Source organism: Colossoma macropomum, unplaced genomic scaffold, assembly GCF_904425465.1.
Source record: "Colossoma macropomum unplaced genomic scaffold, Colossoma_macropomum, whole genome shotgun sequence".
Taxonomy (NCBI): Eukaryota; Metazoa; Chordata; class Actinopteri; order Characiformes; family Serrasalmidae; genus Colossoma; species Colossoma macropomum.
The window spans coordinates 5,371,040-5,397,611 of record NW_023494784.1 but is presented as its reverse complement, the minus strand read 5'-3'; the positions used below and the strand labels follow the sequence as shown (position 1 = coordinate 5,397,611).

The 26,572-nt window shown below is 38.7% G+C and overlaps 2 protein-coding genes and 1 pseudogene across 6 annotated transcripts in view; all 3 read left to right on the top strand.

Annotated features, from left to right (window-relative positions):
• The window catches only part of LOC118811965 (UDP-glucuronosyltransferase-like), a 69,754-nt gene that overhangs the window by 33,167 nt on the left and 10,015 nt on the right, over nt 1–26,572 (top strand). The window contains exon 1 of one of the 5 annotated variants that reach the window (XM_036576585.1): nt 2,018–2,966. The exons of 2 other annotated variants lie outside the window; for them this stretch is intronic. In XM_036576585.1, the coding sequence (XP_036432478.1) occupies nt 2,052–2,966 (915 nt within the window). In that variant the 5' untranslated portion in view covers nt 2,018–2,051. Of the gene's footprint in view, nt 1–2,017; nt 2,967–12,906; nt 13,850–20,450; nt 21,410–26,572 lie in introns of those variants that run through there. 2 more of the 5 variants (XM_036576595.1, XM_036576602.1) reach the window with 2 other exon arrangements.
• Nucleotides 7,386–10,247, top strand: LOC118812002 (UDP-glucuronosyltransferase 1A1-like). The gene has a single exon (XM_036576655.1). The coding sequence runs from the start codon at nt 8,913–8,915 to the stop codon at nt 9,807–9,809; it is 897 nt and encodes a 298-aa protein (XP_036432548.1). The 5' UTR covers nt 7,386–8,912; the 3' UTR covers nt 9,810–10,247.
• Nucleotides 15,525–20,304, top strand: LOC118812037 (annotated as a pseudogene).

Sequence of the window (26,572 nt, the reverse complement as noted above, 5' to 3'; positions counted from 1 at the left end):
CTACTGTTGTGGTGAGTTATTAGCTTGTAGTGCTTAGGTGTTAGCATGCTATTTACTTATTTGTAGAGCTAGGCCTTCATTTTTTGCCATAAATGTCAAAGCTCGGAAACAAGGAAAAAACACTTCTACGATAATATACGTGTGTATATATATATATATATATATATATATATATATATATATATATATATATATATATATATATATATATATATATGTATGTATATATATGATAACTGGTACATGTAAGCTCAAGTATACATTAAAGTGTATTCGAGCTTATCTGTATCAGTTACAGTAACTCAGTAAAGAGTTCTGACATAGAGCTGCCGCCACTGTTTTCCATTCCTAACAACTAACTGAAATCTGCTCAGACCACAGTTCATATTCACTGTCTGTGACATATGTAGAACTTTCAGAAGACATGGATATTATATTTTTTCTCACAAAATTAGTCCCACCCATTGTAAATTAATGCCTGATTGGTTGATTCCTCTGCACATCCAGTTATGTTGGTAGTTAATCTAATTTGTAAGGCTTTCAGTTCAGTTCCCAAAGTCCCTAACCAATGGGAGAGCTTGCTTGACTGCATCTGTGTGGATAACATTAAGAAAAAATCCTGATTGGATCATTGTCCATTGGCAATTTGTTTTCCAACCAAAACTTAACAATGAAACAAGAGTATTGCTACAGTACTTGCAGAGTTTAAATACAACAAGCACAAAGATTCTATTTAATAAAAATGTATTTTTTCACAGAAATCATTTGGTTTTATCTAAAGGCCTAGAAGGCCCTGGCAGTTCCCCTCTGTTTCGTGTTGTAGTGCTGCTAAATACTTAGCGGTTGATGTTACTGTGCTGTGTGTGATTAGCATGATTTGTAAACTGTTTTATGTTTGCACGTGTTCTCATATTGATCACTGCCTGTGCTGCTGCTTTTGTGAATACGAAACAGAGAAAGGTAATTCCTCTACCTCACCCCTGTGCTCTGACCAGCACTTCAGAGTGAACCACACCTGTAGTACAGGCCTTAGAAACATCCCTAACTTAATCAATTTATTCTTTTTTTACTCCGTACATCTGGTGTGACGTCACTACGATGTCAACATCTTTGATGTATTAAGGGGTTGATTTTGTGAGGTATAAATGTATATATCGCTGTTGTCTGAAGAAAACCTCATATCTCCAAAATAGTAACTTTACAGGAGAAGGAAAAAACATACTCTACTTTTAATGTAAGTCAATGGAACCAGACTTTTTTCCAAGTAATTTTGGGTCGTTTCTTTTAGTCCATTCATCATGAGATTCAAACACAATGTAAAGACCAACAGGCATTTTCAAAATGTCAAAAACTGAAAATTGTGAAAAATGGAGATACATGGTTTTCTTCTGACAACAACGATATGTTTCTCATATAATAGCTGTATAGACGTGTATTGAGAAGTGAGAGTGCATAGGCACCTAAAGGTTTAATGTCTGATTGAGTACAGGATTGTAAAAAGTTAGTATTAGAGTATTACTGTAATAGGAGCTTATGAGGCAAAGTAAAAAATTGACCAGAAGGCTTTTTCAGTTTAACACAGATGTATTCATGGTTATTGTAGGTAATGATTGAGCTTAGCTGCTGTTCTATATATGGGCAGAACAGAATATTAGTGCTTCTTCTTGAGCATTATGTAATATGTCTGACTTGTTGGGAAAGCACCTATAAGTTGGACCTTACTGTCCAAATCATTGCCCTGAGTGCTGGTGTTTTATGTGTTGGTGGTGGTCTGCTGGTTTGTGAGTTGGTTTGAGTCATTTTTTGCTTTAGATAAAGCATATATAATGTGAAAAAATGTGGCAGATCTTGTCTGTTCTAGTTTGGCAGCAGCTGATTGCGTGCTGGGTCTGGTTTTTCAACTTTGTCCTCTCTCTGTCTTTTTTTTTTAAACTATGTGTTTGTATAGTAGCCCCCCCTACAATAGCAAGCCCATCCCACATGCTTACTCAACACCATTTCAGAGCAAATATATAACCACTCCAGGAGATATGTAGTGAACTTTATTCAACATGGGACAGAGCTCAGTACCGCTTTGCTTTCAGTGTGATCTCTATAAGGCCGGTAGCAGGTTTTTGATGAAGATGGCTGGCTTACAGTTGCTGTTGTTTCTCTTTTGCCTGGGTTCAGTTCAGGCTGGGAAGCTGTTAGTGATTCCAGCAGATGGCAGCCACTGGACTGGGATGAAGCCTTTAGTGGAGGAGCTGGGAAGGAGAGGGAATCAGGTGGTGGTTGTCATTCCAGAGGAAAGTCTCAGTATGGGTCCTTCAGAACATACGACCACGCTTACATTTCCTGTACCCTACACTAAAGCTGAGATAGAAGAATTCATGTCATCAAGTATGGAAGATATTGTTAGTATGGACACATCCAGTGATCTGAGTAAGTTCAGATTTTTTTTCTTTAGTCTGGATGTGCTCAAGACATTTACACTCAAAAATGCAGAGAGCTTACTGTTCAACAAGGAGTTGATGAAGACGCTGAAAGACTGGGACTTTGACGCCATTCTCACAGACCCTTTTGAGCCTCTGGGAGCCATCGTTGGTGAATTCCTCAATATACCGTCCATTTATATGCAAGTTAATCATCCCTGTGGTGTAGATTTCTTGGCCAGTCAGTGTCCGAGTCCAGTTTCTTATGCTCCACAGAGGTTTACTCACTATTCTGACCGGATGAGCTTTTGGCAGAGGTCTGTGAACATGGTCAGAGCTTTGCTGCAGCCCCTGGCCTGTGGACGTCTGTTTAGCCATGCAGACGAGATTGCCTCACGATTTCTGCAGAGAGAAACATCCATGCTGGAGATCATGAGCCATGCAGATATCTGGTTAATGCGCTTTGACTTTGCATTTGAGTTTCCGCGACCAGTGATGCCAAACATGGTCATGATTGGAGGATTATCTCATAGTAAAACAAACCCTTTGCCACAGGTGAGTTTTAAACGTTTTTTTATATGCTTGACGGTTAACTCTGCAGGTCTTTTGGCTATTCATCAGATGTATGAGCTTATCAACTTATTGATAAGATTACAGTTTATTGCAGTGGTTTGAATTAAAGGAGCAGGTGAAGCAATACAATGAGTAATAAAATTAGCTTTGCCATGTATCTACCTCATCTTGCTTTTCCAGTAGATTGATTTCTAATAAAAGACAAGACAATCATATAGTCAGTAACTTGTTTTGCAAGCTGAAAATAATGTCCTAACACTTTGATTTCCCTAGCTAAGCATAAAGCTGCATTAGCTTTACCAGCTAGCAGTTGAACCCCAAAGCTGTGTTTCTTAGGTTTGATTTCAGCTTAAAGGCATATTAGTTTCCGAATGTTTTGATTATTCCAGCTATACTGGAATTGGTAGGAGGGTTCTCAAGTAGTGATTCATGCCTTTTTACCAAGCAGTGAACTGTTCACCAATATTTATTGTGCATCCTACAGTTGTGAAGTGTTTAAACTGTGTAACTCAAACTTTTGCCCAAAAACTGTCCATATTATCTCGTAGTAAAAGAAAAAGAATAAGCATTTACGCTTATTTATTCTTCCGTTAGGCAAGTAAAGCGGTGCTCCCCTGCAGGATAAACACTACAATAGCCCAAAATAATACCAGTTAGTTTCTGCTTTGTCATTCTAGACTCTGAATGATTCTGGTCATTATTCTCTCTGTAGACTTGTATTCATTTCACAGAGTGAACAAACCAGTGTAGCACAAACTAACTGCCTTTAATCCACTGAAATCCTGTTAGAACATCTACCATGGCTTACCTCAAGCCACAGATCTTTAACTTATACATAGGGCAATGCATCTAGTGTAGTTAGCATGACACAGGAAAAAGTGCCTCGCTCCAAGGAGTGAACTGTTGTTTTTGGAGTAAATGTCGTCTTTATCTGGATTGTGGCAATAAAGTGACCTCGTGCACTTTGCTTTGACTCACTGCACTGGAAAAAAAGCTAGTGTGTTTAAAGCTTAAAGCTAATGTGTACATAATTTCCATAACTCTGTTACATCAACACAATTTATGCAAAAGTAAGTAAACTGAAAGACTGCAGTTGTGTTGATACATCATTTATTTTAGGATTATTGGGCACCATTTAGTTATTATTATTATTTTTTTTCAAAATCTTCTTGCTTTTCCAGTAGATTGATTTCTAATAAAAGACAAGGTACAGACGAATCTTGTAGTCAATAACTTGTTTTGCAAGCTGAAAATAATGTCCTAACACTTTGATTTCCCTAGCTAAGCATAAAGCTGCATTAGCTTTACCAGGTAGCAGTTGAACCCCAAAGCTGTGTTTCTTAGGTTTGCCATTTATCTGGGCAACATTGCTTTAAGGAGGGTTTGATTTCAGCTTAAAGGCATATTAGTTTCCGAATGTTTTGATTATTCCAGCTATACGTAAATCTCATTTAGCTTCACCAGCTAACAGTTAAACCCTTTAGTTATGTCTTTAGACAGTAGTAACTTACTGATGATTTGAGTTCAGATTTAAGGCAGAGTGCAAACTGGTCATCTTCTGGTCAGTGCAACTTTTTGCAAGCTTGAGGATTGTGAAGGAGTGCACTAATGCTGGGACTAGTCTTGCTAAACATAAAGCTGAATTAGCTTCTCCAGCTAGCAGCTGCATCACTTAGCTCCATCTTCAGGGTTGTCATTTTTACACGTACCAATGCTTCATTATATGATATTTTGATTTCAGATCACAGACGTAGAGCGGATTGGTGATCTCCTGGTCATTGGAACTTTTTGCAAGCATGAGAGTAACGCACTTCTGCTAAGACTAGTCTTGCTAATCATTAAAGTGAATTAGCTTTACCAACTAGCAGGTGCACGGCAAAACCATGTTTTTAGGCTTGCTATTCAACTAGGCACCGTTGCCTAGGTTAAAGTCTTGGTGCAGTTCTCCAGTTGGCATTTTTCTGCATGCTGAGAATAATTTCCTAATCCTGGGATTAGAATATACGTTGTTAGAGAACTACGTAGCATCTAATGGAAACACACATTGTGGATCTATCATTCATTAGATAACAGTTCTGTTTGTCAGAACGTGTACTGACTGTTTTTAAATGTAATCTTAACCTCTTATTCTCCAGGGTATATTTTGGTTTGTCCATCTAAATTTACATGACCAAATCGTAAGGCAAATTATTCAGTAACTGTATGAAATAAATGCAAATTTTTATTTTATTTATTTATTTATTTTTTGTAAAAGCTCCCCTCAAATTAACAGATACATGAGAAATATGTCCTGACCTCATCATTAATGGCCATGCTTATCAAGTAGCCCCCAGCAAGCTGATGATGCCCATTCTTGTCTGCCTCTAAACAGCCGTCAGTGTGTGTAACTCTAGTTGCCCTCTTTAACCTGAGGCAAATGTGAGGCAGGAGGGCTGCATGATCATTTTATATTTTATTGTTCCAAAGTTTACTTGTATCACAAAAAGCTGAAGAATACAATTGTATGAAAAACATCTACAAGGTATTCAGATCCAGAGGTCTGCTACTCGACCTCAGCTAAACTGGGCCTAACAAAATGTTGGATTTCTTCACATACAGCATCCAGCTTGGCTCAGGTTTGGTTTCCAATCAGTGCTTTTCCAATGTAATACATTTGGGTTTATTTGAATTACAACAAAGCGAGTCAGTCTTACTTAACTGTCCACCATAGACGAAATAAAAAGCTCACTAAAGGAGGAATGTTTAAAATTCCAAGCGAGATGGCGACCTGGTCATTACATCAGATAAAAAGCATGTTGGTCATGTACAGAGTAGCGTCTGTAAAGACGCTAGTAATCTTGATAGTATCTTGAGCTCTGATAGCAGGTAGGCTGGCATGTCCTCTCTTCAGTGGCACACTGGTGCCACCAATTTGCATATTGCTAACTGCATGTCCGTGTAGAATACACTTGATCATGTGGTTTCTGACACTGTATGACACACTGTTATTGATAAACATGGACTTAATTCTGGACACAGTTCAGTCTGCAGGACGGCTGCTGTTACTATTGTTAGCTCTGCAATGTGCTTTTAAAATTAGATCTATGGAGTGCTTTAAAAAGTGATTGGTAGGAGGGTTCTTAAGTAGTGATTCATGCCTTTTTACCAAGCAGTGAACTGTTCACCAATATTTATTGTGCATCCTACAGTTGTGAAGTGTTTAAACTGTGTAACTCAAACTTTTGCCCAAAAACTGTCCACATCATCTCGTAGTAAAAGACGCTTATTCATTCTTCTGTTAGGCATAAGAAAAGCATGAACCAAAGTAAAGCAGTGCTCCCCTGCAGGATAAACACTACAATAGCCCAAAATAATACCAGTTAGTTTCTGCTTTGTCATTCTAGACTCTGAATGATTCTGGTCATTATTCTCTCTGTAGATTCGTATTCATTTCACAGAGTGAACAAACCAGTTTAGCACAAACTAACTGCCTTGAATCCACTGAAATCCTGTTAGAACATCTACCATGGCTTACCTCAAGCCACAGATCTTTAACTTATACATAGGGCAATGCATCTAGTGTAGTTAGCATGACACAGGAAAAAGTGCCTCGCTCCAAGGAGTGAACTGTTGTTTTTGGAGTAAATGTCGTCTTTATCTGGATTGTGGCAATAAAGTGACCTCGTGCACTTTGCTTCGACTCACTGCACTGGAATAAAAGCTAGCTTTGAGTTTAAAGCTAATGTGTACATAATTTCCATAACTCTGTTGCATCAACACAATTTATGCAAGAGTAAGTAAACTGAAAGACTGCAGTTGTGTTGATACATCATTTATTTTAAGATTATTGGGCACCATTTAGTTTTCAAATTAAATTACAAATAATGTTGTAGAAAGGTTCATTCATGTGGCCAAGAGGCATAAAACCAAACACAAAATAACAATGTTTGATATTTTTAATATTTTATATTTGATCATTTGATTAATATCTATGTATTACTGCCATTTTTCATATGTATTTATTATCATGTAATGTCATATCAGGGTATCATATATTTAATAACCTGATAATACTTATTAACAGGTAGATTTTGTCATTTTGTGTGTAGTTTTGTATTTTTTATTTTTTTAATGAAATTCTTGATTGTCAATGTGACCTTTTTTTAATTGAATGCAGGTCTTGGTGATGATTATAGTGAGAGAGTGTAGAAATATTATGTCATCTCTTGTAGCACCATATACTGTCTATGTGCTGGACTAACTTGTTCATTCCAGTGATCTGTGTCACTAAAATCAGCAAGTCTGGGTGAAAAGGCAAAAATATAACATCACTGTTAGGCCTGAGTGTCATTCAGAATCTGATCCGATACCAGTTCCTGAACAGTCATATGTAAAATGTCAAAAAACCAAGAAAAACAAAGTTAACTTGAATCAAGCAAAATTATCTGTCAGTATGGAGAGTTATACTTAGAGAGATTTCTTAAAAGTATTAGTAAAAATTTAATTGGTTTAAGGTATAGTGGCTAGATTTAAGTAACACTATTTTGATCTGAGGTTGTAATAATTATCTAAATTTAACAAAAGTAGCATATGAGTCTTGTTTTAAGCATTTTTTGAAAGTTCATTTGGCTTGAGAATGCTTGAACAGCTTCAGCTCAAAACTAGAGAATCTTTGCTGTAAAATTCACAAAAATGTGCTTAAAAGTGCCTTGAATCAACTCTATAATGCTTAAAATAAGATTCCTGAAAATACTACTAAAAATGAGACATGCAAACTTTCACAGGAATGACAATAACCTGCTTTATTAGCTCCAAACAGATAAAAAAAAGACAGAATCTAATAATTCTTTTTGCTCATGTGGTGGCCCAGCTAACACTGAAATCCTTAAAAGCCAGAACGTCTTAAAAATGATTGACAGATCTTGCTTTTTTATTTTGAGATGAACAGGCAACACTAGATGTTGTACGTATGAGGTTTATCACTATGAAAGAGGAAATGTAAAGACAACTTCTGTCATTTTAAGAATGCAATGTTTTGGACGATTATAGAGCTACACATCTGTCCGGTTAAATTATGAAAATAAGTAAAGTTTTCTTGAAATTTATTCTTTTATAGTGTAGAACTTCAAAACTGTTCAGATCTCTCAAAAAGTTTCTCATTTCTTTTGTGTAAATAAGATAATTCTAGACAGAGATTCTAAAAGCTGGCTGATTAATCACATACATACAAATGTAGTCTAGAATAGTTTATCTTTGAATGAAAAAGCAGTGATTTTAATCATGAAGATTTCAGGTTTTTTTATTTGTTTATTTGATTTGTTTAGTTTTTGCAGTGTATGGACAAATCTTCCTTCTGGATTTTGAAACAAGCAATTTTACTGGCTCAATGACGCTAAAAAGGCCAGCTATTTAGGTTCTGAAACTTGGTGTTGAATGACAATGATTTTGGTGCTGATGTAACTTGGTACTGCAATTGTTGAATTTAATACTCAGCCCTGATCATGATACTGGAAGGCATTTGTGCAGTGCACAATATGGATCACAGTATATGTTTTTTCTGAGGTTTGAGGTCAAGTTGGAACAAACAGCAAAACAAAAAGACTTTGAAAAACTATGAGTTATGATTTTTAATTAACTCTATTATTCACTAACTACTATGGATTATTCAGTAGCCTCTATTAATTATTTAGGAAGAAAATAATGTGCACAATCTGTGGTTATGAGAGTGCAGTGTGGACCAAAGGGTCCTTGCAGTTCAAGGCACTGAAACTTCTCACCTATTTTGTGGACTCTGAACTATTGTGCGATGACACCACTGCACACACAGAATTATATAAGAGCTCACAGTCAGACCGAGTTGAGCTCAGTCTGCCTCAGTGTTGCTGGGCTGGGCCCTTTACTGTCACATTATAGTCCTGGCAAAAGGGGTTTTTGAGAGGCCTGGTAAGAATGCATTGTGTTACAGTTCTGGGGCTGCTGGCTTTGCTCTGCTGCTCTTCTATAGGGACAGTACAAGGGGGGAAAATAGTAGTCATGCCTGTGGACGGCAGTCACTGGCTCAGTATGAAGATTCTGGTGGAGGAGTTGTCTCAGAAAGGCCACGAGATGGTGGTTTTGGTTCCTAAGGCTAACTATCATATCCGGAATGGCAGCTACACCACTAGGACCTTCAAGGTACCCTACACAGAGGCTGATCTGGATGCTTCAATAGATATGATTAAAAAGTGGATGCTGAAGGCTCCAGGACTTTTCAATGTTCCAGAAATGTTCAAAATAGGTATGAATTTCACAGAGTTGCAGGTGAAAGGCTGTGAAGCCCTGCTGTATGATGAGTCTCTGATGAGGAGCCTGCGGGAGCAAGGCTTCGATCTCATGCTAACTGACCCTTTCCTGCCTTGTGGTACGATCATCGCTGATGCTTTCTCGATTCCTGCCATTTATTTCTTGCGTGGGATCCCCTGCGGACTGGACCTGGAAGCAGCCCAGTGCCCCTCACCCCCTTCTTATGTCCCACGGCTCCTTACGGGAAACACAGACACCATGACTTTCCCTCAAAGGGTTAAGAACATGCTCATGGTGGGAGTCGAGTTGATCCTCTGTCAGACTCTTTATGGCAGCTTTGATGAACTGACCAGCAGATATCTGAAGAAGGACACCTCCTATAAACAGCTTCTTGGTCATGGTGCGATTTGGTTCATGAGGCACGACTATACGTTTGAGTACCCTAAACCCCTAATGCCCAACATGGTGATAGTTGGAGGCATCAATTGTGCCAAGAAGAAGCCCCTGTCAGCGGTGAGTAGTGCTGAACAACATCTGTGTTTTTCTCTTTATAGTTTGATTTGATCAGAATTTGACTTAAAATGTCAGCACTGTGGTAGATTTAAGGCATCAAAAATGTTGAAAGAGTTACCAAACTTGTGTTGCATCCATGTGCTAAGAACAGACTCGGTGTTCGTCAGCCAGTGTTGACAAGTGCACCATCACCCCCTGCTCTGAGCTCTGCCTTCAGTTTCTCATGGTTTCCCCTGTGTTCTTGTTACGAGATCACGTCTGACCACATGAGAGAACTTCAGGGCTGCTATGAATTTCTAAAGGAATAGTTTGAAAAATCAGGTTTACACAGTTTTTAACTTACTCCAGATGTAGTCAATCAGCTGAGACCGGTTTGTCTCCACATTTCGCTTCTTTACTTTAGAGCTGTAGCTAAAACGCTAAAGTTGCTAACAAATCCTAGAAGTTAATAGTCATACAAATCTTTTCCTTTAATAGATCAACAAAACGTCTCTAAAAAGCACATCCAGGTCTTTTTTTAAGGTCACTCAGACTTTGGATGATTTGCTCCAGAGAATTTTTACAGTTGACAGTAATTGGAAAATTGTTGCCAAAGTATTGCTTTAAATCAGATGTATGCAGCACATTAATGCTTAGACTAGCTTTGCTGAGCTAACTTTACCAGTTAGAAGTTGCACCTCAAAACTGTGTTTTAAGGCTTTTATTTCAGATTAAAAATGTGGTGTAGTTTGTTTTGTTTTTTTTTTTGTTTTTTTTTTTTGCAAGCTGAGAATAATTTCCCAGTGCTTTAATTATTCTACCTAAACATAATTCTGAATTATCTTCACCAGCTAGCAATTGCACCATCTTCAGGCATGTGGGGCTCAACAACATAGACACTTCATGTATTTTTCTTTGTCACCTCTCTGTAAACACTATTGCTCTGCTGACAGTTTGAATTGAAGGCATTGTGCAAACTGGTGGTCTTCTAGCAATTCTTCTTGTAAGCTGGTAATAATGTTCTAATGCACTGATTAGAGAACCTAAACATAAATGCGATATTAGATTAGGGTTACTTGAGAGCTATGCAGCATCTAATGGAAACACACTGTGGATCTGATGTTCATTAGTTAACAATGCTGCCATTTAAGCCTGTTTGTCACCACGTGTGCTGACTGTTTTTAAGTGTAGTCCTATGTCTGAGCACAGCGTGCGAGATGCTTATCTTTGCTCAAACATGAGTCAGTTTGCTGAAATTACTGCACTGCATGAGCAATATTTCCTGACCTCATCATTAATGGCCGTGCTTATCAAATAGCCCTGTCAGCGAGCTGATGCTGCCCATTCTTGTCTGCCTCTAAACAGCTGTCGTTGTGTGTAACTCATGCTGGCCTTTTTAATCTTTTAACACAAGATCCTGAGGCAGATATGCTCCATCAGAAGTCACTGCCCGTTAACACCATCAGAGAGCAGGGCTGCGTGATCGCTTCATATTATACTGTTCCAAAGTTTACTTGTTTATCACAAAAAGCTGAAAGAAAACATCACACAAGTATTCAGATCCAGAGATCTGCTACTCGTACCTGACAAAATTATGGATTTCGGGCCGGCTATGGGGCCAATTTCAGCTTGGGTTCTCCTCAGATTTGTTTTCCAGTCAGTGGTTCTGTCATTCCACTCAGCATCTAAAGGAAATTAGCATAGTGCTAACTGCATGTTTGTGTGGAGATGTTCAGTATCTCTAATACCCTTGATTATTGGGTTTCTGACCCTGTATGACTCACTGTTACTGATACACACATACTTAATCATGGACACAGTTCAGTCTGCAGGACGGCTGCTACTGTTTTAGCTGTGCGATGTGCTTTAAAAATTGGATGTATAGAATGCTTTAAAAAGTCTTTGGACAATTCTCCAGCTGTGTTAGGATAAACGAGGGCAGTTTGGTCAACGTAAAAGAGTGAAGAGTAGCCTCATCTTTCTACATTTTCTCTGAAATGCTGCATCCTGCTGACGTAATCTTGTTATAATCAAAATCCAGACTCACTGGAGTCAATCGTGACTTTCTCTGGCTGATAATAAACAACAGATAATGCAAATTAGCAAATAGGCTACTTTTATCAGCTTTCTGTCCTCAGACAGACCAGTGTGATTGCTAGTTTGTCTGACCTTCACTCAGAGATTCACCTCTTTTCACTAAGTAGTGACCCGTTAACCAGTATTTACTGTGCATCCTACAGTTGTAAAGAAATCACAGCCAAAAGGTGCATTTACGCCTATTTGTTCTACAGTTAGACATTAATAAAGCAGGAACCAAAGTGAGGCGGTGCTCCTCTGCAGGATAAACTCCTACAATAACCTAAAATAATACCAGTCAGTTTCCACTTTCAGTCATTCTAGACTCTGAATTCCTCTGGTCATTATTCTCTCTGTAGACTCGTATTCATTTCACAAAGAGTAAACAAACCAATTTAGCACAAACTAACTGCCTTGAATCAACTGAAACCCTGTTAGAACATCTACCATGGTTTACTTTAAGCCACAGATCTTTAACTCTTGAGTGACTGTTGTCCATATATGGTAACTGGAATGCACTTAGTGTAATTAGCATGACACAGGAAACATCGCCTCATCCACTGTTGAGATCTAGATCTTGAAACAAGCAATTTTACTGACTCAATGATGCTGATAAGGCCAGCTACTTACTCCAGGTACTGAAATTGGTGTTGAATGACGGAATGATTTTGGTGATACTGATGTAACTCGGTACCACAAAATTATTGAATTTAATACTCAGCCCTAATCAGGATACGGGAAGGCATTTGTGCAGTGCACAGTCTGAATCACAGTGTCTGGTTTTTCTGCGGTTTGGGTTGAAGTTGGAACAGACAGCAAAACAAAAAGGTTTTGAAAAACTATGAGTACAATGGTTTTTAATGAACTAACATTAACTACTATGGATCATTCAGTAGCCTCTTTTAATTATTTAGTCAGAAAATAATGTGCATGTTCTGTAGTTACGACAGTGCCATGTGGACAAAAGGGTCCTTGCAGTGCAAAGGGTCCTTGCAGTTCAAGGCACTGAAATCTCTCACCTATTTTGTGGACTCTGAACTATTGTGCGATGACACCACTGCACACACAGAATTATATAAGAGCTCACAGTCAGACCGAGTTGAGCTCAGTCTGCTTCAGTGTTGCTGAGAGGATCCTTCACTGTCACACTGTAGTGCTTTCAAAAGGGGTTTTTGAGAGGCCTGGTAAGAATGCATTGTGTTACAGTTCTGGGGCTGCTGGCTTGGCTCTGCTGCTCCTCTATAGGGACAGTACAAGGGGGGAAAATAGTAGTCATGCCTGTGGACGGCAGTCACTGGCTCAGTATGAAGATTCTGGTGGAGGAGTTGTCTCAGAAAGGCCACGAGATGGTGGTTTTGGTTCCTGAGGCTAACTATCATATCCGGAATGGCAGCTACACCACTAGGACCTTCAAGGTACCCTACACAGAGGCTGATCTGGATGCTTCAATAGATATGATAAAGAAGGGGACGTTGAAGGCTCCAGGACTTTTCGATGTTCCAGAAATGTTCAAAATGATTATGAATTTCACAGAGATGCAGGTGAAAGGCTGTGAAGCCCTGCTGTATGATGAGTCTCTGATGAGGAGCCTGCGGGAGCAAGGCTTCGATCTCATGCTAACTGACCCTTTCCTGCCTTGTGGTACGATCATCGCTGATGCTTTCTCGATTCCTGCCATTTATTTCTTGCGTGGGATCCCCTGCGGACTGGACCTGGAAGCAGCCCAGTGCCCCTCACCCCCATCTTATGTCCCACGGTTCTTCACGGGAAACACAGACACCATGACTTTCCCTCAGAGGGTTAAGAACATGCTCATGGTGGGAGTCGAGTTGATCCTCTGTCAGGCTCTTTATGGCAGCTTTGATGAACTGACCAGCCGTTATCTGAAGAAGGACACCACCTATAAACAGCTTCTTGGTCATGGTGCGATTTGGCTTATGAGGTACGACTATACGTTTGAGTACCCTAAACCCCTAATGCCCAACATGGTGATAGTTGGAGGCATCAATTGTGCCAAGAAGAAGCCCCTGTCAGCGGTGAGTAGTGCTGAACAACATCTGTGTTTTTCTCTTTATAGTTTGATTTGATCAGAATTTGAGTGAAAGTGTCAGCACTGCGGTTGATTTAAGGCATCAAAAATGTTGAAATAGTTACCAAACTTGTGTTGCATCCATGTGCTAAGAACAGACTCGGTGTTCGTCAGCCAGTGTTGACAAGTGCACCATCACCCCCTGCTCTGAGCTCTGCCTTCAGTTTCTCATGGTTTCCTCTGGCGTTCTTGTTATAAGATCATGTAGGGCCCCACAATATAACTTCAGGGCTGCAATTTATTTCTAAAGGAATAGTTTGAAAAATCAGATTTACCCAGTTTCTATCTTACCCCAGATGAAGTCGATCAGCTGAGACCGGTTTGTCTACAAATTTCACTTCTTACTTTAAAGCTGTAGCTGAGAGGCTAATGTTGCTAACAAACCCTAGAAGTCAGTAGTCACCCAAATCTTTTCCATAAATACACAAAACGTACATCAACAAAACGTCTCTAAAAAGTGCATCCAGGTCTTCAGTAAGGTCATACATTGAAGTTTTTTTTAGTTTTTTTTTTGTTTTTTATTTTTTTTGTTGCCAAAGTATTGCTTTAGATCAGAAGATCGGATTTGGGCCACTTTTACCTGCTGTGTGAACAGAGCCGAAATTACAGCCAAAAGGTACATTTATGCCTATTTGTTCTACAGTTAGACATAAATAAAGCAGGAACCAAAGTGAGGCGGTACTCCTCTGCAGGATAAACTCCTACAATAACCTAAAATAATACCAGTCAGTTTCCACTTTCAGTCATTCTAGACTCTGAATTCCTCTGGTCATTATTTCTGTAGACTCGTATTCATTTCACAAAGAGTAAACAAACCAGTTTAGTACAAACTAACTGCCTTGAATCCACTGAAACCCTGTTAGAACATCTTTAAGCCACAGATCTTTAACTCTTGAGTGACTGTTGTCCATATATGGTAATTGGAATGCGCTTAGTGTAATTAGCATGACACAGGAAACAGGCATCGCCTCATCCACTGTTGAGATCTAGATCTTGGAACAAGCAATTTTACTGGCTCAATCATGCTGATAAGGCCAGCTACTTACTCCAGGTACTGAAACTTGGTGTTGAATGACGGAATGATTTTGGTGGTACTGATGTAACTCGGTACCATACAATTACTGAATTTAATACTCAGCCCTAATCAGGATACGGGAAGGCATTTGTGCAGTGCACAGTCTGAATCACAGTGTCTGGTTTTTCTGAGGTTTGGGTTGAAGTTGGAACAGACAGCAAAACAAAAAGGCTTTGAAAACTATGAGTACAGTTTTTTTCTATGAACTTCTATGATGTTATTCACCAATTATTATAAATGACTCAGTAGTCTTTATTAATTATTAAGTAAGAAAATAATGTGCACATTCTGTAGTTATAAGCGTGCAGTGTGGACAAATATGGGTCCCATTTAAATCTCTGACCTGCTTTGTAGATGCTGAACTATTGTGCAATAACACCACTGCATGGACAGGATTATATAACAGTTCACAGTCAGACTTGAGCTCAGACTGCTTCAGTGTTGCTGAGAGGGCCCTTCACTGTCTCACTGTACTGTTTTTGAGACAGGCATGGTGAGACTGCAGTGTGTTACATGATACTGGAAGGCGGGGGTGGGGGGTGGGGGGGTGGTATGAAAGTTTGTGAAGGCCTACTGTACAACAAGCCTCTGACGAAGAGCCTTCAGGAGCAACACTTTGACCTCTTGCTAACTGACCCTTTCTGGCCTTGCAGTGCAGTCATTGCCAATGCTTTCTCGATGGTTCCTGCCATTTATTATTTGCGTGGGCTACCCTGTGAGCTGGACATGGCAGCAGTCCAGTGCCCCTCACCCCCTTATTACGTGCCATGCTTGTTCTCAGGCAACACAGATGCCATGACTTGCCCTCAGAGGGTCAAGAACATGTTCATGGTGGGACTTGAGTTGACCCTCTATCAAACTCTTCACGGCAGCTCTGATGAACTGTCCAGCAGATATCTCAACTGCCTATGAACAGCTTCTTGGCCATGGTGTGATTTGGCTCATGAGGTATGACTTCACTTTTGAGTACCCTAAACCCCTAATACCCAACATGGTGATAACTGGGGGCATGAATTGTGACAAAAAGAAATGGTGAGGTCTGCTGAGCAACATCTGCCTGTCTTTATTGTTTGCCTACATTGTGAATGATTCCTGTTGAGTAAACAGTTTGTCCAACATTTCTTCCAAAATTAAGGGTATTAATAAGTAGTTTGTCCCCCTTTTCTGCATTAACAACATTTGCTCTTCTAAGAAAGCTTTCCATTAGATGTTGAAAAGCTGCTGCTGGAATTAGATTCCATTCAGACACATGATTAGCGAGGTGGGCTATAAGGTTTGGCTTACGAACACCCTAGTTCATCACAAATGTGTTCAGCGTATCTTTATCAATTCCCATGAATACGATTCCTGTGTCCCACAGTCAGTGCTGACCCATCTAGCTGACATTGTATGTCACTGTATGGTGATCTTGCGTTTAGCCAAGCACCAATTCTGTGTTCTCAGCATTTCTGTGAAGATTACATGACTATGTGCACATTTTAACAGGCAGTGAGTGAGCCTTAAAATAGTGATTATAGAATAGTTAATAGTTTGTATGACACTGTAAAGGTCTTGCTTATGTCATTTAAAGCCCTTAATGGCCGAGCCCTGGCATTTCATGCTGTTATTTAATTAAGACCATTGTATTTTATCTCTCCAATATTTTATTTACATTTCCATATAAAGCACTTAGAGATTTTGTAACTAAAATGAAAAATAGTATATACATATAGTTTTATTATTATTATTATTATTGCTTAGTTACTACAGTTACTGTGCAGTTTATGCAAATACTATTCAGTGTTTTGTTATTTACAGGCACTCAGTAATTGGTATGTCTGTTTAATGATTGTTTACTGTTCTAGAAGTAATCAGCACACTCATACTTAGAAAAGTTATTCCTTGTGCAAATGATATACAATTACATTTATACAATTTAGCAGAAGATGGTTTACAAAAGTGCTTTATTGTCTACTTTATTGAACTGTAGGCTGAAGTCCAAAGATAAGAGTTAAGGCACTGCCAGAAACAGCAGTCAGTGCTGCTACCTACATACACAATACACAGAGATTACAGAGCTTCTTAAGTGCAGGATTTAAATGCTAAATAGACAAGTCTTCAGTCTGTAGATTGACAAGTGTTCAGACAGCAAGGGACTCCAAGAGAAGTTGCACCACTTTGGTGACCAAAAAAAGACAAAAGTATGGGTTTAAGGACGAGCAGGAGCTCAACACCTCTGCCTTCTGTGCTATAGACTGGGGTTCAATCCCCTGCCTGGGCAAGCACCCTGCACTATACCAATAAGAGTCCTTGGGCAAGACTCCTAACACTACCTTCACCTTCCTGTGTAAAAATGATCAAATTGTAAGCCGCTCTGGATAAGAGTGTCTGCTAATTACCGTAAATGGAAATGAACTCACCAAAGTAACTTGACAAGTTGTGTTAGTATGAATCAGGGCTGTTTGAGTAACACTGAATAGTGAGGAGTAGCCTCGTCTTTAATAAACGTTTCTACATCTGCTCTGAAAACACTGCATCACGCTGACATAGACTTCAGTGTCCAGCCTCACTGGAGTCCAGTGTGACTGTCTCTTGCTGATAGGTAACAGAGAGCTCCCAAATAGACCACTTTAGTTGATCTTCCTTTCTCAGATTTGATTGCTGGTTTAAATATTGGCTCACTTTCATTCAGAGATTCATCTCTGTGTACTAAAAAAGAGCTATTGAATTAACAAACAGCTACATTTATTATCAAGTTATTCCATATTAAGGTTATGAAATATTAAATATTCTAATTATTAGCAAAGTTAGAAATAGTAATTTTGTGTGCTGTTTTTTTGGGGGGGCCTCAAGGCTGATTTAATGAATATTCTGATTTTAAATTACATTTTTACACTTGCACTGGTGGAGAGCAGTAAAGCTCTAATTGAGGCAGATTTATCAGCTTAAATCAGTTTGTGTGGAAACTACTGTAAAACTCATACTTCTTCCATTTCCCACGTAGTGAGGAATTATGGAAATATTATATCTTGCCTTATAGCCCCATCTACTGTCTTTTTGCTGAACTCACTTCTTCCATTGTCATGAGGACGTAACCTGAACGCTCTCTCAGTTCATGCCAGTGATCACACTTTACTTGAACCATGAACACAAACATGGCAGGGATATAAACTGCCCTGACATGACTTTTATGGCATGTTTATGGCATGGTTATGTCCATGTTCTGTTGCAGAAGCAAAGTGTAACCAAAACAACCACTATAAAATGGGCAATAGTTTATAGAGTTGTTATCAAGTGAGACCAGCAGCACAGAAGTACTGCATTTATGTAAAAGTTTGAAAATGCAATTCGAAAAATAGACTATTTGAGAATGAAGATGAAAAATGAAAAGAATTTTAAAATTAAATGAAAGAAATAAGATGATGTAAATATTGAGCTGCCATCCAATCAACTACTTGCTACTTTACAATGGTTGTCGTGTACAGTCTCCCTGTCGTGTACAGTCTCCCAGTCTCCCTCTTTTTTATGATGATCAATAAAATCAACCTAATAAAATGTAATTAACATTTTATGATGCGTAATTTCTGTACAAATACCAGCTACGTCATCATTCTATAACACATCATCAGACCAGCTTTTACCCACTGAATTCTAGACTCACTGTCCGGTTATTAATGTTAAGATTTAGTAAGATTTAATATTCAAAAATGAAGCTAATGTGCAAGTTCTGCATTTAAGCTGAGCTGTGAGGAGTTGAAGTGTAGACTGTAGCTGTAGATCAAAGATAATATCTATGGCTCTTACTAGCTTTTATCAACTAATGTATACAGCAGTGTAAAAACCCTCAGTGTCATTTTTGATTCTGCCCTTAAGTTTTAGAAGCGCTCCTGTGAAAGCCAGGAGTACTCAGATGCATCCTGTCTTTTAAAGAGCTGGAAACCATTCATCCAAATCATTCATGCTTTTATTTCCTCTTATGCAATTCGCTGACACCGTGCAGCCAGTGCTCATATTATTAACTCTAAGCTGGATTTATCTTTGGGGAAAATTAATAACACTTCCGAAAATCTCTGCTATTTCACTCAGTGGTGGGCAAAAATGTTACAAAGCCGACATATTTCCTGCGAATATTATTGGATCCTCTGAATTATGAGGCCATTAAAGACTCCAAATGTGAATATTACTACGAGCTAACACTGCTCTACACAGTCATCCACAGACTGACCTCACCATAATACCCCACACAAACCAGCAGGCTTTGTCCAGTGTGGTAGTTTGGAGGCTTTAGTCTAAAATTCTTTTGCATAAAGAGACCCTGTACCTTAATTATATTTATTTTATTTGAGAAAGTCATTGAACATTCAATTTTGTCACTAACAAACCAATAACAACGCTACCGAAACTTTGCCAAGCGTTCTCAACCACTGACCGGCGGACCACTACTGGGCTGAAAGGCAACTTCTGGTGGTCTTTGTTCCCACTGTGGTAGGGCAAGTGGTCTATAGTGAGCCAATAATGCATTTTGTAATTAAATTCTTTGAAAAAATGTGTTCAAATGATAAACAAGGTTAATACAAGCCCTGCAACAACAGTGCATGAAGCAGCTTCATCATTTTTTGCCCTTCAGTGTTTCATGAGTGGGGAAAAAATGCATTGCAAAAACCTCGTATTCAATTTAAAATCATTCCACCTACTGGGTGCCTAACCTTTTGGTATTTTACGTTCATGTTTTTCTGTGAGTCCTTATGCTTTCTGGTGATAAACAGCTGGGCCATGAGATGGAAAAGGATGAGAATTCCTGAAATAAGAGGTAGTGAAGCATTAAAACAAGGAGAAAGACATGTCCCAAACAGATGAAGCCAGTGAGATAAAATGTCATTTACTCAACAAGGTCGTACTGACCAAACCAACATTTTCAAGTAAATATCATGATATTTAATTGAAGCCACTCATTTTTTAATTGCATTAAAGGTTAATGATTAACAGTGCAGTTATTTTGAGTGTGGTGGTCAATAAAAACCAGTCTCCTGTGCTAATCTCTTCAGCTGCTAAAGGCAACAGACTAATAAACTAAATTTCAATGTGCTGATTCAACGCAAACACACCATTTAAATACAAGACATCATGAAAAAGTTACCAACAATTGAAAATAGTTGAATAAAAGTGGGATATATCCTGTTTGAAGCACAACCGACTTAATCTTTTTGCGGATGTGTTTTGTGATTCCAAGTGGAAAATCAATCAGACTTTTATTTGACTTGATTTGACATTGTTTCAGTGCTAATACTCTAATACTTTGTTTTAGACATATTGTAAAAATAGGTTTAACTCAATTAATCAGCATGCTTTGTTTTCTTAACACCTACAAGATCTAGTTTTATGCTTTTTGACTTGTACCCACATACAGACCACTAGACTTTAAAGGGTTAAAGTCTTTTGCCTAGTTTGTGGACTTTGAACTACTCTGAGATTACACCACTGCACATAGGTAGGAAAAGCTCACAGTCAGACTGAGCCGAGCTCAGTCTGCTTCTGTGTTGCTGAGAGGGTCCTTCACTGTCGCATTGTACTGTTTTCAAAAGGGTTTTTGAGAGAGGCCTGGGAAGAATGCAGAGCGTTACGGTTCTGGGGCTGCTGGCTTTGCTCTGCTGCTCCTCTATAGGGACAGTACAAGGGGGGAAAATAGTGGTCATGCCTGTGGACGGCAGCCACTGGCTCAGTATGAAGATTCTGGTGGAGGAGTTGTCTCAGATAGGCCACGAGATGGTGGTTTTGGTTCCTGAGGCTAACTATTTTATCCGGAATGGCAGCTACACCACTAGGACCTTCAAGGTACCCTACACCGAGGCTGACCTGGATGCCAATATTGACAAGTTTAAAAAGGGGACGTTGGAGGCTCCACAGCTTTCTAACATCTTTGAAAATATTGGACGGCTTTTGAGCTTCACAGAGATGCAAGTGAAAGGCTGTGAAGGCCTGCTGTACAACAAGCCTCTAATGAGGAGCCTGCGGGAGCAAGGCTTTGATCTCATGCTAACTGACCCTTTCCTGCCTTGTGGAACGATCATCGCTGATGCTTTCTCGATTCCTGTTGTTTATTTCTTGCGTGGGATGCCCTGCGGACTGGACCTGGAAGCAGCCCAGTGCCCCTCACCCGTTTCTTATGTCCCACGCTTGTTCACAGGCAACACAGACATCATGAATTTTCCTCAGAGGGTCAAGAACATGTTCATGACTGGGTTTGAGTCGGTCCTCTGCCGATTTGTTTATGCCAGCTTTGATGAACTGGTCAGCAAATATCTCGAGAAGGACACTACCTATAAACAGCTTCTTGGCCACGGTGCGATTTGGCTTATGAGGTATGACTTCACCTTTGAATACCCTAAACCCCTAATGCCAAACATGGTGATAATAGGGGGCATCAATTGTGCCAAGAAGAAGCCCCTGTCAGCGGTGAGTAGTGCTGAGTAACATCTGTCTTTTTCTTTTTAATAGTTTAGTTTGATCTCAGTTTGAGTAGAAATCACAAATGGTAGAACGGATAGACAAGGTTTAAACAAACAAGTTCTTATCTGGAGTAAGTCTTATTTGTTGCCTCCAGACACCAAATTGTCAGTGTAAAACAAATAAGAGTGCATTATGGTGTTCCACAAGGCTCCGTTTTAGGGCCCTTAATGAACTCAGTATAGTGATCTGGGTCAACATCAGTAGGCTTCCTGGAAAGAAATCATAGAATCCTTTAGATTTAGCAGAGTTTGAAGTCTGTTTGAAGTCAAGTTTGCAATATGAGTTGAGATCAATTGCTGATCATTCAAAATCACGCAGATACTGACTTTATGCATGTCAGATGGAAAGACCAGGGAATCCTCAAAGGAGACTATAAGATCCCAGAGAGAACATAGATTTCAAGCAGTTCGGCATTTCTTGATTATGCTTCAGCCAAGATGAGAGTAGAAAGTTGAGAAGGAAGAGAGTAAAGCAGGAAAAGAGAAGAGGACCTAGCACTGAGCCTTGTGGAACACTGGTGGAGAAACTGCACTGAGCCAGTGTGGATCTTCTCCATGTCACCTGATAAGAGAACCACTCCAGGTTGGACTCAAACAGCTGTAAGACAATGCCAGAGTTACTGCAGTGTGTGCCAGTTTTGGCCAACTTGCATCCTGGAGCTGGATCTGGTTGAGATAAAGAGACATCTGATTGTAGACGGCACATTCAAAGATTTTTGAGAGAAGCTTTGATAGCAAATGATAGCATGGAAATCTAGAAAAGAGGAGAAAAACGAGAAATTAAGAATTAAGACAGGATGAAAATGAAGAGTGGAGTCTGAGTTCGTCTTCAGTTTAAGCACTGAAGCTACAAGGCTAATGCAGCTAACCAGCTTATACGTCACAAATTACCATGGTGCTACCTGTATGCTAAATCTTCACAAACGTGCCTTAACGTGTGTGGAGTTGTTCAGTTTTTCTAGTAGACTTGATCATGTGGTTTCTGACGCTGTGACTCGTTATCTAGAGGACAAAATTATGGACTAAATTCAGGCTGCAGTGCTAGATGTGATTTTGCAATGCAACGCGAACTCATTGAACCTTTGTACTGAACTGTGGTGAAATCCTCTGCAAACAAGTATACAACCCATTTAAAATCCACTTCCATATTCCTCTAGTCTACTCTTTTAACATCCGAAACACAGGCTCTCTGGTGGATATATATATATATATATATATATATATATATATATATTACATCTCTCAGTTGATACTAATTCATGGACCATATATGTAGGTGGCGGTGTTAGTTTGTCAACAGTGGTGAAGAGCATTTGGCTATTGTTAATGTTATGGTCAGCCAACTGACACATTTGAATCACGGAAATTCTACGCTCCATTTCTTTTTCAGTTTACTATTAGATTATGTGATCAATTTTTATTTCAAATGAGTTTCAAATATCTCTCTATCTAGCTGCCTATCGCATTTTCTGTCTGCATTTATTTTGTATCAGGATATCAAATAAAGTAGATTTAGTCTCTTTTTTGTAGTTTGAGTGTTGAAGCTTCTTTGAGGAATCTCCAAATCTCTAAAGGCTAAACGACTGAATATGAAAAGTTCATTTGAAAAAAACAGATGAAGTCCATCCTTCAAAAAAAAACGAGCTGACTGTGGTGAGTTATTCTAACACACAACACATTTTGAAACCTAAACATGTTTAGGCACAAAAGCCTTAATTGTTCATTGTCCAGGCATCACAGGTTCACATTTTACAGCAGAAACGGTCAAACACCAGCATTGTTCTCCAGCAGAACACGATAAATCCAGTTCAGCCAATCAGCGCACAGTATTTGGATTCAGCCCTGTGTACACAGTTCATACCTGACATAAAGATCGATATTTGGGTGTAAAAGCCAAAATTTCCTAACTCACATAGTGACTATATAGGGAGCAGTGAGCCGTTTGAGATTAGGATTTAGGACTTCAGGACTTTCAGAGTTCTGATCTTATAGATGCTTAACATTGAACATTAATGGCTGTTTGTGTTGCAATTTTCACATCTTTACCTGCTTGTTTTATGGTAAAGATTGTTAAATACTGACTTTAAAAGGAACTTGTACCCAATAAACGGTGTGGTTAACATGGAAATGACTATCGGAGTTACCTGCTTTTGCCAAAAAATTAAATTGAAATGAAATAAAAATTCAATAGTTTAATTTTGTAAGTTACCTGTATTTTGTTATTTTTACTTAACACAACCTAACTGCAGTTTGATTAATAATAACCAGAATGCACAATAACAAAAACATGATTTATGAAAATCCATTAAAGATATCTGTTTGTGCAAATGAACTCATCTTGTTTTTTACAGATGACCTTTTGGCATGTATAAGTGCCGCTGTTATGAGGACCACAATGTAAATAAGCCTAAACCTCGATCATTTTTTAAAAGCTTTTAGGTTCTGTATGAATGCAGTCTTATGTATATTTTTTCAAATTATCTAGTAAAAAAGGGGTAAATGTGGTATTCAGGCTGAAGTAAGTAAACAGCTTAAATCAGTTTTTGTGAAAACTCACCTGTAAAAATAACCCCATTTCCCCATAACAAGAAAGTATGGACAGTATAGAATTTCTAGTCTTATAGCACCACCTACTGTCTTTGTGCTGGACTCATTATCATAAGAACATAAACTGAACACTCTTTCTCATTTCATTCTAGTGGTCAGTGGCATTTTTAAGTTCACACTTTACAATTGATAAAGTGAATTATATAAGATGATTTCACAATAATATTATTAATAATAATAATGATAATAATAATAATAATAATAATAATGTCACCTTTCATTCATTAAAAATGCAGCTCAATGGCTCCTTCTTGTTACTATGCACTTTGTTCAGTTACTATACACCATTTCTTGTCTACCATTGTCTTTGTAATTGGTCTCCCATTGAATAAAATGCCATCAGACCAGCTTTTAACCCATAAATCCTAGGCTTAAATACTCAGTTTTTAATTTTAAGATTAAACATTCAGTAACTACTATAATTACTTTACTCAGTACATGCTATGAAAAATATTCTGTAATTGTGAATTGTTCTGAGGAGTGATTATGACACTCGTATGAAAAACCATGGCCATTAATATGTAGCCTTCACTCTTCTGGGAAGCTTTCTACAAGATTATGTGTGTGTATGTGGTCAGTCATGTATCCTTACAGGATGCATGCAGACATGAAATTGTCAGTTTAAATGTTGGTTTTCTGAACATAAAGTGCAATATAGTGTCCCTCAAAGCTCTGTTTTAGGGCCCTTAATGTTTCCCTTTATTACAGTCCCTTGGACACATAAATTGTGAAGGCACAGTGTTGGCTTTAACGTTTAAACTGATGATAATCATTTATGTGAAGTGACACAGCCAGATTAGTGACACAGTTACACATCATGGATGACTGTGCTAAAGGCATAAAAGCCTCTCAGGTAAATATGATCGTGCTTTAAATCCAGATTGTGCTGATATGTAATGTAGACCATTGTATTTTATCTCTCCAGTTTTACTTACATTTCTGTGTAAAGCAGAGATTTTGTAACTAAAATGAAAAATACTATTAATACATAGTTTTATTATTAGTGTTTAGTTACTATGCTTACTATACAATTGCTATATCCTGTATGTTGTTATTTGCAGATTCTCTAAAATTATGTCTATATAATAATAATAATAAGAAGAAGAAGAAGAAGAAAAATGTTATATGGCGCCTTTCACAAACACAAGGTCACTTTACAGTGTCGGGGCAGGGAGGGTATTAAAGAGCGTGAAAGCATTCAGAAAAAAGGTAGGTGTTTAGCTGAGCATTGAAGATGGAAAGAGATAGAAGAGCAAATAGATGATGGTAAGGAGTTCCAGACGGTGGAGGCAGCAACACTAAAAGACCTGACCCCTATAGTGGAAAGCATGAATCTAGGAACAACTAGAAGACCAGAGTAGGAGGACCTTAGATTGTACAATGGGGTATGAGGATATAACAAAGCTGAGAGATGAGAAGGTGCAAGGCTATACGATGCTTTAAAGGTTAACACAAAGATTTGAATGTGTTCTGTATCTGGGAGCCAATAGTTGGTAAACCATAAAACAGAATTGTGGTGGTTTAACCCAGATGTAGTGTAAGCATGCACCAGAATTTTGGCATCTTTAAAGGTAAGCATAGGGCAAAGTCTAGCAATATTGCATCAGGAATTCAGTATGTGGAACAAAGGTGTGACATGAGTCAAGTAGGACATCAAGGTTTCATGCAGTAGAGGATGGGCTGACTAGAGTATCATTAATAGCATGAATGCAATCTGAATAGGCAGTGGGTAACTTGGTACCAACAATCAAAAGTTTACTGATTGTTTAGTGTTGTAGAAGCAATCAGCATATCCATGACGTTCTCTGAAAACCTCCCCCTTATGCAATCTTTATTAATAATTTAGCAAAAGATGGATTACAAAAGTGCTTTATTGAACTGTAGGTTGTCCAAAGATAAGAGTTAAGGCACTGCCAGAAACAGCAGCTAGTGCTGCTACCTACATATACAATACACAGAGTTTACAGAGCTTATGTGCAGGATTATTGTTCATTAAATGTTTTTCTAAAGAAACTGGTCTTCAGTCTGTAGACTGCAACGCACTCTAAGAGTATTTAGACAGCAAGGGACTAAGAGAAGTTCATTGCACCACTTTGGTGACCAAAAATGACAAAAGTCAAGTTTAAGGACGAGCAGGAGCTAAACTCGCCAAAGAAACCTGTCAAGTTGTGTTAGTATAAATCAGGGCTGTTTAAGTAACACTGTATAGTGAGGAGTAGCCTCGTCTTTGGTAAACGTTTCTGCTCTGAAAACGCAATGTCATGCTGACATAGACTTCAATGTCCAGCCTCACTGGAGTTGAGTGTGACTGTCTCTTGCTGATAGGTAACAGAGAGCTCCCAAATAGACCACTTCAGTTGATTTTCCACTCTCAGATTTGATTGCTGGTTTAAATATTGGCTCACTTTCATTCAGAGATTCATCTCTGTGTAGTAAAAAAAGAGCTATTGAACTAATGAACGACTTGACTTCATTAGTATATGAGTAAATGAGTACAGGGGAC